At 46.4% G+C, this 11366-nt stretch overlaps 1 protein-coding gene and 1 pseudogene across 1 annotated transcript in view; both read right to left on the reverse strand.

The window, feature by feature from the left end:
• The window catches only part of LOC141047071 (uncharacterized), a 268175-nt gene that overhangs the window by 77027 nt on the left and 179782 nt on the right, over positions 1-11366 (reverse strand). Inside the window, exon 8 of the mRNA XM_073542008.1 lies at positions 10035-10040. Within this exon, the coding sequence (XP_073398109.1) occupies positions 10035-10040 (6 nt within the window). The remainder of the gene's footprint in view (positions 1-10034; positions 10041-11366) is intronic.
• LOC141047135 (serine/arginine-rich splicing factor 9 pseudogene) lies at positions 4626-5947 on the reverse strand (annotated as a pseudogene).

Consider the following 11366-nt stretch of genomic DNA (forward strand, 5'->3'; position numbering starts at 1 on the left):
GTGCCGTCTTCACAGAGAAAAACACACTAGCTCCTGTGTTAGTGGGGTTCAGTAACGTCTGCTGTTCCCCTGCTGTGTGGATGGCAAAGTCTCCTGCTGCCTCCCAAATCACACTACATCTTATTTTCTACTTGCTCCAAGTAGGCCTCAGCCAGCTCCGTGATTGATCCTGGGCTTCAACACAGCCAGTTGATGCTTGGAAGTGCCGTCCGCACAGATAGAAACACTCGCTCCTGTGTCAGTGGGGTTCAGTAACGCTAGCTGCTCCCCTGCTGTGTGGATGGCAAAGTCTCCTGCTGCCTCCCAAATCACACTACATCTTATTTTCTACTTGCTCCAAGTAGGCCTCAGCCAGCTCCTTGATTGATCCTGGGCTTCAACACAGCCAGTTGTTGCTTGGAAGTGCCATCCGCACAGATAGAAACACTCGCTCCTGTGTCAGTGGGGTTCAGTAACGCCAGCTGCTCCCCTGCTGTGTGGATGGCAAAGTCTCCTGCTGCCTACACAGTCACACTACTACTGATTTTTAACCATGCTCCACTTATGCCTCTGGCTCCACTGTCTCTAGTATTTCCCCTGACCTCCAACCCCGCCAGTTGCTGCTCTGAAGTGGCGTCTGCACAATCCACATTTGTTCCTGGGTTACAGGGGCTCTGTCACGTCAGTGGATCCCCTGATGTGTGTCCGGCAAGGTCTCCTGCTCTGTCCACATTCCCATTACTAGTAGGAGCCTAAGTGGAGCACGGTTACAATCAGTAGTAGTGTACAACCGATATAAAACTTGCTCCAAGTAGGCCTCAGCCTGCTCCGTGATTGATTCTGGGCTGCAACATCACCAGTTGCTGCTCAGAAGTGTCTTTGGCACGGGCACTCCCTCCTGCCCAGCCTGGTTCCAGCACGCCTGCTGTTTCCGGGTAGTGTCAACGTCACTTTGCCACCAATATGTTGTCCTGTCGTGTTGCCGTTGGGTTAGCCGAGCCTATGGTGCCTGCAGTTTGGGTGCTTCCTATGTGGGCTGCGGGTTCTGGTAATAAAGGCTGGTTCCGTAGTGCCAATAGGACAAGCACCCCCTGTAGGACTGTGGGTTTCGGTAACTGCGGCCGGCTCACGGCCTTGCAACTTTGTCTTTTTCATGGGTACCTTCTGCTACCCATCCGGGTTCAAGCACCATCAGCTGGTTCTCGGCAGAGCCTTTGGCCTAGGTGCCTCCTTCTCGGTATCCGAGTTCCAGCAACGTCTGCTTGTCCTTGGCAGCGCTTTGTAGCACAGGTACCTCCTGCTTAGTAACCGTGTTCCAGCACCGTCAGCTGGTCCACGGTTGTGCCATTGGCTCTTGTTCCTTCTGCTACCCATCCGGGTTCCAGCACCGTCAGCTGGTTCTCGGAAATGTCTTTGGCACGGGCACTCCCTCCTGCCCAGCCTGGTTCCAGCACGCCTGCTGTTTCCGGGTAGTGTCAACGTCACTTTGCCACCAATACGTTGTCCTGTCCTGTCGTGTTGCGGTCGGGTTAGCCGAGTCTATGGTGCCTGCAGTTTAGGTGCTTCCTATGTGGGCTGCGGGTTCTGGTAATAAAGGCTGGTTCCGTAGTGCCAATAGGACAAGCACCCCCTGTTGGACTGTGGGTTTCGGTAACTGCGTCCTGCTCGCGGCCTTGCAACTTTGCTGATTATGGGTACCTTGTGCTACCCATCCGGTTTCCTGCACCGTCAGCTGGTTCTCGGCAGAGCCTTTGGCCTAGGTGCCTCCTTCTCGGTATCCGAGTTCCAGCAACGTCTGCTTGTCCTTGGTAGTGCTTTGTAGCACAGGTACCTCCTGCTTAGTAACCGTGTTCCAGCACCGTCAGCTGGTCCACGGTTGTGCCATTGGCTCTTATTCCTTCTGCTGCCCCTCCGGGTTCCAGCACCGTCAGCTGGTCCTCGCTAGTTTCATTTGCTCTTGCAGCTTCTGCTACCCATCCGGGTTCCAACACCATCAGCTGGTTTTCGGCAGTGCCTTTGGCCTAGGTGCCTCCTTCTTGGTATCTGAGTTCCAGCAATGTCTGCTGGTCCTTGGTAGTGGTTTGGAGCACAGGTACCTCCTGCTTAGTAACTGTGTTCCAGCACCATCAGCTGGTCCACGGTTGTGCCATTGGCTCTTGTTCCTTCTGCTGCCCCTCCGGGTTCCAGCACCGTCAGCTGGTCCTCGCTAGTTCCATTTGCTATTGTTCCTTCTGCTACCCATCCGGGTTCCAGCACCGTCAGCTGGCTCTCGGCAGAGCCTTTGGCCTAGGTGCCTCCTTCTCGGTGTCCAAGTTCCAGCAACGTCTGCTTGTCCTTTGTAGTGCTTTGTAGCACAGGTACCTCCTGCTTAGTAACCGTGTTCCAGCACCATCAGCTGGTCCACGGTTGTGCCATTGGCTCTTGTTCCTTCTGCTGCCACTCTGGGTTCCAGCACCGTCAGCTGGTTCTCGGTAGTTCCATTGACTCTTGTAGCTTCTGCTACCCATCCGAGTTCCAGCACCGTCAGCTGGTTCTCGGAAATGTCTTTGGCACGGGCACTCCCTCCTGCCCAGCCTGGTTCCAGCACGCCTGCTGTTTCCGGGTAGTGTCAACGTCACTTTGCCACCAATACGTTGTCCTGTCGTGTTGCGGTCGGGTTAGCCGAGTCTATGGTGCCTGCAGTTTAGGTGCTTCCTATGTGGGCTGCGGGTTCTGGTAATAAAGGCTGGTTCCGTAGTGCCAATAGGACAAGCACCCCCTGTTGGACTGTGGTTTTCGGTAACTGCGTCCTGCTCGCGGCCTTGCAACTTTGCTGATTATGGGTACCTTGTGCTACCCATCCGGGTTCCTGCACCGTCAGCTGGTTCTCGGCAAAGCCTTTGGCCTAGGTGCCTCCTTCTCGGTATCCGAGTTCCAGCAACGTCTGCTTGTCCTTGGTAGTGCTTTGTAGCACAGGTACCTCCTGCTTAGTAACCGTGTTCCAGCACCGTCAGCTGGTCCACGGTTGTGCCATTGGCTCTTGTTCCTTCTGCTGCCCCTCCGGGTTCCAGCACCGTCAGCTGGTCTTCGCTAGTTTCATTTGCTCTTGCAGCTTCAGCTACCCATCCGGGTTCCAGCACCGTCAGCTGGTTTTTGGCAGTGCCTTTGGCCTAGGTGCCTCCTTCTTGGTATCCGAGTTCCAGCAATGTCTGCTGGTCCTTGGTAGTGCTTTGGAGCACAGGTACCTCCTGCTTAGTAACTGTGTTCCAGCACCGTCAGCTGGTCCACGGTTGTGCCATTGGCTCTTGTTCCTTCTGCTGCCACTCTGGGTTCCAGCACCATCAGCTGGTTCTCAGTAGTTCCATTGACTCTTGTAGCTTCTGCGACCCATCCGGGTTCCAGCACTGTCAGCTGGTTCTCGGCAGTTCCTCAGCCTTCTTGTACCTTCTGCTACTTTTCCAAGTTCAAGCTTGTGGAATTGTTTTTTTGATTCTCACTCTGGATCTCCCTGACGATGACCCTGAAGATGACGATCCTGAAGACCACACCGAAGACCAAAAAGATGACCCTCAAGAAGATGACCAAGAGGACAAAGAACATGAAGACAACCACCAAGATGCAGAACAACAAGAGACAGAAGACCAAGAAGCAGAAAAACCAAAAGCAGAAGAACATTAAGCATAAGACTAAAAATAAGAGCAAAGGATATTATCTAAATTATAAGCAGAAGAAGACTAAGCAGTGTATGGTGGTGAGTCCGTTCCTCCTCGTGGTGCCCCTGGAAAAAACTGAACGCGGACAAATCCTGTTGTAAATCTTTTGTGACAGGCAGACCGGAAGGTGTAATCTTCAAACTTTTATAGATAACAACTACAGGAATGCCTGTCACAAATAAGAATATGCTGAAGAAGAAGAATAGGAAGAAGATGAAGAAGTAGAATATGAAGATGAATAATAGTTGAATAAGAAGAATATGAAGAATGTAAAAAAAAGAATAATAGGAAGAAGGTGAAGTAAAGAAGAAGAAGATGAATAAGGTGAAAAAGAAGTTGATGAAAAAGATGCTGCTGAGGATGATGAAGGAGAAAGTGTGGGAGAAGTAAAAAATAAGGTGAAGAGCATGGAAGTAGTGAAACATACATATCTGACAAAATATAAAAGAGGTTAACATTGTCAATATCTTTGTAACTCCAAACGTCTTTAAAATAAAAAAATTATTCCTGCTATTCCATTTGATTGGGCTAAACCTCTATGGCTTTAATGTCTCCTACACCTCCCACAATACATTCTACATTATTATTAGTTGTTTTTCTTCATGTAGAATTAACCTACAAGGAAAGAAAGGGTTTTTTTCAACTCCAATATTTCTGTTCCATTGACTTGAATGGGACTTCCGGGATCGGAATCGGCTATACCCGATATTTTTTTTGAGATCGGCCGATCCAATCCGATATTTTTCAATATCGGGTGGTATCGCTCAACACTAGTCATCATCATATTAACAAACATTCAAACATTGTGCCTTTGTTTCCCAAAGATAGTAGAACAATACTAGGACTGCAATACAAGGACAGATGCAATAGCTAATTAGCAGTATGTCAACAAATGGAGACAGTGAACAATAATTCAGTGACAATAAGGGTCAACAGTCATTCTCACATGAACTTTAGCTCATGTCCCTGGGCCTACTGAAATAATATGTCTGGATAATTCAGATTAAATGCGGTCACCACATACATCCCCCATCTTAATTAGCCTGACATGATAGGCTTCCAATCCTCTTTCTCTACTTATTGGGGACAATCCGTTAGCATGTCTTTAAGCAGAGACACAAATGTAAGAAGTTTCACCTTCATGAGAATGAAACTTTGTATCATCCAATTTCCGCAAAGCATATTCCATGTCATCCTTCCAATCAAACTCAACAATCCCTCTGCCATCCTTGTGCATATCAGCATAGAAGACATCTCCAATTTCTCTCATATGATCTTTAGATCTTGCGAACTTCCCAAGGGGGGAAGTTCTGAGATGAGGACTCTGTATTCAGTTCGCCGAGAAGATGATCTGTTCCTCCAGCGAAGTCCTCAATAACCTACCCCTGGTCTCCTGCTTGACCTGGGAAACTCCACATGTAATTGACGAAAACTGAACGAGCATCCATTGCTTCCACTCACGGTGTTCTCCGCCTGTGTGGATCCTGGAAGCTGATAAAGGCAAATGGTGTGGCACCGACTCCCCCATGATTCTTCAGCTCAATGGAATGGATCCTCCCATACTGATAGAACAAATCCCCTAGCTCCTTCTCTCATACATTGGCTGGTAAATTGCCCACAAAAATGTACCCATTCCGCAACCATTGACCCCCAGCCCTAGAGAAGGTCGCTTAGCGACCTGGTAAATGGTGTTGTGATGGTTCAATATCTGGGCTGGAAAGGGTGATGGAAGACCAAGTGTTCCGAGATCCCAGAGCCTTGATATCACTAACCTTGACTGGCTGGAGGTGGCTATGGAGGTTGGTTGGTGTAGGGTGCTCAATCTGCCGTATAGTGTGAACAGGGTATATCACTTCATCCTTTGCTGGTGTATACTGGTGTATACAGAGGGTAGTACCCCTCAGACATTGATGGCTTGTCTTGGCAGATGTTAATCTGATTTGCCAGCAGACGGGCTCCAGGAATGGGGCCCCGGCCCTGGGATCAATCTTTGGCAATGTGTCCAAGGCACCCGCATGTGTAACAGCACCTTGGGTGAAGCAAATGACTGGTACTGTTGGTAACCCTTTGTCCTGGTGGGTTTTCTGCTGGGAAGCATGAAAATCCTGCTTGAGTGGTGGCTGGTCAAATCTTTGGTTGATGGGTCTTCTGGGATTGGTGGGGATATTGGGTCTCAAGCGGGGTCGGTTGGCTGTAAACTCATCATCCAATTGGGCTGATTGCTCTGGGGTGTCGGGCTCCCAGCCGGTTACCCACTTTCGTATTTCTGGGGCCATTTTCTCCATAAGTTGCACACTCACGTCCCTAAGGGCATCAGCGGAATGGGCAGACCGACCATCGAGCCAGTGGTTGCAGTGTTGTCTTAGTTGACTGCCAAATTCTACATAGGAGACTCTCTGGAGAGACAGTGTCTGGAACTTGGTGCGATATTGTTCATGAGTTATTTTAGAAGAAAGGGATGACAGGGTGTCCTGAATAGTCCTGAGGCCCAAGAGACTGAACAGCATCCTGTGCCTGGCCAGTTAAGCTAGTCCACAACTATTTGGTCCAATTAGCTTTGGGAACCTGGTGCATCATCACTAGGGTCTCTATGCTTTGTGGATGTTTATCAACCTCTGTGTTGGACTCAAACACTGGCACGTCTCTGTAGTGAAGAAAATTTCCTTGGTGGGTCATCATGGAGGTATGGTCTGGCGTTGGTGGTAGGGGTACTGGAACTCCCAAAACTGATTTAATAATACACTCCATCTCATCACTTGAGGATCCGGGTCCCAATGAAACCAACAAGTCCTGGATTCAGGCTGCTGGTGACTGGGTATTGGTGGGGTTTGACATGGTGGTGTCCAAAACCTACTGTGTATGCCTCATCAATGGTCTGTCTGAATGCCTCACTGGTTGTGGAGCCCTGGATGGTGTCTACGAACACTAGTCCCCTGCAGCATTGTGGTATTTCAGAAAAGGTGTGTATATTGACAGACCATGTGACACTTAGATTGCACACAGATCACCTTCCTTTCACTGAGCATGTGACTACTAAAGATAATTGGTTGCATCATAAATTTTTAGGGGATCAATAGCAAAAGGGCGGTGGGAAAAATATGCACATGCCAATTTTAATTTATTTTATCCCATAATTTACATTTTTTGCCTATATTTTTCTCAGTTCATTTCATCAACTTAGACTATTTAGTGCTGATGCATGAAACACAAATCATATTACAAAAAATATTTAAACACAGGTTGTAATGTAAAAAAATAGGTAAAAGGCCAAGAGCAGTCAAAACTTTTGCAAGCCACTGTACATGGATAACCACTAAAAGAGACCAGCAGTAGCTTTCTGTGTAGCTGTGACCCCAGGGTAACAACTCAAGAAGAAATCATGAAACACCTGCAACAGATGCAACCTTAGATACCCTGGCACAAATAATTTGAAACCTGGAGTTGTGAAAGGGGCCAGCAGCTGGACTTTGCAGATCTCCACATCCAACTCCGGGGATACCATAGAAACCACAATACCCTGAGGAGAGATGGAAGGTTTGGAGGAGAAACTAAATTAAGGCTACATGATAAAGCATAAGGCCTCACCTTCTTGAAACCAGGCTTGAACATAATGGAAAAATTTAATTGGGGTTAAACATGTAGCTGATTCACTATAGGCTAAATTTTTATGATCTGTCACCACTGATGAACTGGCTCCTTCAAAGAATGTATCCATTCTTCAAAAGCAAATTTAACCGCGAGCAGCTTGCGATTCCCAACATCATATTTTCTGTTGGCGGATGAACGTTTCCTAGAGAAAAAGGTTGCAAGTTGATCAGAGGTTTGGAACCTTGAGATAATACAGCCCCTACTGGACCTCTGCAGCATTAACATCCACAATGAATGGTTTCTGGAGATCAGGTTGGATTAAAACTGGAGCAGACTTAAAATACCCTTAATTTATTGGATTCCCAAATAGCATCAGGCGAACAAATCTCAAGTTCCACCCCCTTATGAGTGAGATCAGTGAGAGGTTTAACAATCTGTGAAAAACCTCTAATAAGTTTTCTTTCGTAATTGGCAAATCCTAAAAAATGTAATGCTTTAAGGTCACGAGGTTGAAGCCAATCAATTGTGGCCTGCACCTTCCCAGGATTCATTTTAAACCTTTCAGCTGTTACAATGAACCCCAGGAACAATATGTATTTATGCACTGGGCAGTAAAGGCATATTTCTCCAACTTAGCAAATTAAGAATTGTTTCTAAGCTTTCATAAAACAAAACAGACATGGTGCGAATCCAAATCCGGTGAAACAATTAGAATGCCATCAAGGTATACCACAGAAAATATATTGTTCATAATATTTTGAAATGCCACTAACGAATTAGTTAAACCTAAATGAGATGAGATTCTCAAACAGACCCTCAGATGTTAAAACACAATCTTCCACTCGTCACCTTCCCACATGAACATCAAATTATAAGCCCTTCTAAGATCCTGTTTAGAAAATAATTTAGTCACCATAAGCATGGAAGTGGGTACATATTTAACCATAATTTTGTTTAATTCACAGAAATCAAGGCAAAGACAGAGGCCACTGTAGAGATATGAGGGTCAGTGGGTGCTCTTGTCTGCTGGTCTTGTGTTTAGAAAGACCGCACAGCCCGAGGCTCATCCCACTGAGTGCCCATACTCCTTCCCAGTGGGCAGAACACTACTCAGACAACACAGTGAGAGGGTACCATACTCCGGAAAGGATTTATTGGGTCACCAACAGTTAAAAGCATATATTACATTCCCATCAGGTACACAAGATGTTACACATGACAGAGTCTCACCCTTCCACTAGCTTGCTGGGGATTAAAACCTCCGTGACTGTGGGGCATCCAGGGCCAACTTCCCTAACAAGTAGCACCCCTCATTTGGCAGTCACCCACAGAGAAGAGGGAGCAGCAGCTTAAGAAACTGACCGAGCACAGAGAGGTATGTGGCCAGGTGAACTGATTGTCCCAACCTGGGTTCTCCAAATTACTTTGTGAGCTCAGTGATGGGCAGTGGATCAGATATATATTCCACCAGCTGGAGCCATGGTTCCTGGGCTAATGTCCTGTAGTCACAATGGTGACAGGGGCATGCTCTCATTTCAGGGCATTGTCCCACAGGCATGGGGGAAGAATGGGGGAGGTAATCTTCATTGTTTCATTGTTCAACTAGACTGCATATTTGTGCACAAAGTTGTGCAGACTAGTACACCGCAGGGGGCTGATGCAATACCTAATCAGCAGGCATTCCACAAATTAACATACAACAAGGGTCAACAGACAGTCTCAAATGAAAAAATCAATGTTGTCCCTTGAACTACTGAACAAAGGAACAGTATGTCTGGCATAATAAAGAATGAAAAAAAGGTCCAGTCGAAATATACAGGGACAATGATATACAGGGACAATGCCGCAGAATGTCATACCTATTTATACAGATACGGAAATGTAATTTATGAAAAGTTTTTATGTTATGTAATTTACCACTGTCACCTGATTTTATCGCTTTGTGGGAACATGATATTGATTTATCTTTTCTTCTCCATAGACTTTCATTTACATATTCTATCATAGCAGTACATACAGGTCCCAACAAATTATAAAAGGTGAGCTTTATTTAATTTGGCATTAAGGACAAGATAGGTAGCTCAAGAATAAGGACGACAAGGAGGTTAAATCACTGCCTCTTTTTCCAAAAACACATTTCCGAACTCATTCAGGTTCCCCAGCAGATCCTCTAGACTAGCAGAGCAAATTTGTACAGAACTTAAATATTTCTTATGGAAATTGAGGCTCCACTTAACAATATCTTTCTGACGCCAATCAACAACAGGATTGTGAATAAATAGCCATGGAAGTCCCAATACCAACCCAGTGTCACAGTTTCATATCTGACTGTGGTCTAGGGACATCTTGAGTAACAGATCAGCCTCCATATGGGATCTGAAGTGTGCCTGACTATCAGAGTTGTGCGTGACAGTTTAGTCATTTAATCTGATATCTGGGCGTGCTGGAATGTCAGTATTTTGATTGACAGCCCTGCTGTTCAATCTGGTCTTGCCTGCAGGCATTTCCAGAGGTGCATCCTGTCCTTCATTATTTACCTGGGTTACTGTCTGCAGTAAATGTCAGTTGTAGCTTTGCTTAAGTTAGGTGTGTGTGCTTACTGTGTCTGATATCATGATCTTGTTGCTGACCTCGCATTTGTCGTGTCTATGTGTATAATCCCTTCTGCTATTGACATGCACTGACTTCACATATCTGACCAAGGACTTGGCCTCCATCTATTCGTTTGTTGCACTCCCTGGCCTTGATGCACCTTCTTGGAATTTCACCCCGGACTGTTACCTGACCATGCCTTTGTCTACCACTTGTTATTATGAGATCTCGTGGTATCTGACCATTGACCTCTTAACTACCCTGTCTCATGGCTTACCTGTGAGTAGTGACTCAGCATCACACCCAACAGATTAATTATCCAACACATTGGAGGAGATGGACTCGCAGTAAAGTGTTTCTTTGCAGCACGGTGGCTCAGTGGTCCTCAGTCCTGGGTTCGAATCCCACCAAGGACAACATCTGCAAGGAGTTTGTATGTTCTCCCCGTGTTTGCGTGGGTTTCCTCCGGGCACTCCGGTTTCCTCCCACACTCCAAAGACATACTGATAGGGAATTTAGATTGTGAGCCCCATCAGGGACAGTGATGATAATATGTTCAAACTGTAAAGCGCTGCGGAATATGTTAGCGCTATATAAAAATAAAGATTATTATTATTAAAAAGGTACCTGGGAGTCTGGGTGACCTCCATGATAATCACCCAGACTTAGTGTTTCCGACAGCTTGCTTGTTTGCTTGAGAGCGTACGAGCAGTCCTTAAGTTAATGTCCAAAGTGACCATAATAGAAGCAGAGTCTGAGATTGTGGCAACATCTCTTCTCAATGGCCTGAGTGCTGGCAGCTCCAACCTACATTTGTTCCGCCTCAGGTACGTGGATGGTGGACTCAGGAAGTATGAGCAAAATACTCTTTCACTCATCACATCCTTGCCTCCGCAATCTAGATTATGTCTGGCTTGTCACAGATCATCCTTAAGGGGTCAAAAACTGCGTTAACAGAAAACCTTTCTGGAGCTAGTGGGAACAAAAAAAAAGGCCCAAGTCTGAGGGCCCAATCACAGAAGGCACATAATTATTCCCACCCCCAGTAGACCAGGGTCGTAAGGTAAAAAATAGTCTACAGATCTCCCTGAATAACCTAAACTGGTCTTTCTTCAACAAAAATACATCATATGCAACTACTGGTTCAGGAGAGACCACCTGCACATCAGAAAGTAAAAAAGTCATAACTACAGTTGGTAGCGGAGAGCTTTGGGAAGCACCCATAGTTCCAGAAAATCGACCCTACAGCTGAAACTGTGAAAATTATAGCTCCCTGGCAAGATCCTGGACCATCTCGGTCAGATGCGCCACCTGATCACAAAGTGTATGAACTGGATCCATTTGTGCGGGGAAAAAAGTATATGCCAGATGTATTGTGATGCTGATTACTACTCATGGACAGGCCATGAGGCAGTGTACTCAAATGTTATGGCGTCAGATACGTAGAGAGCACGTAGTAAACTAAAAGGAAAAGACAAAGGCGAAGTCAGGTCACGGTCTGATGTCAGAATACCT

The sequence above is a fragment of the Dendrobates tinctorius genome, unplaced genomic scaffold (assembly GCF_039654945.1).
Source record: "Dendrobates tinctorius isolate UK_male_01 unplaced genomic scaffold, ASM3965494v1 ptg000126l, whole genome shotgun sequence".
NCBI lineage: Eukaryota > Metazoa > Chordata > Amphibia > Anura > Dendrobatidae > Dendrobates > Dendrobates tinctorius.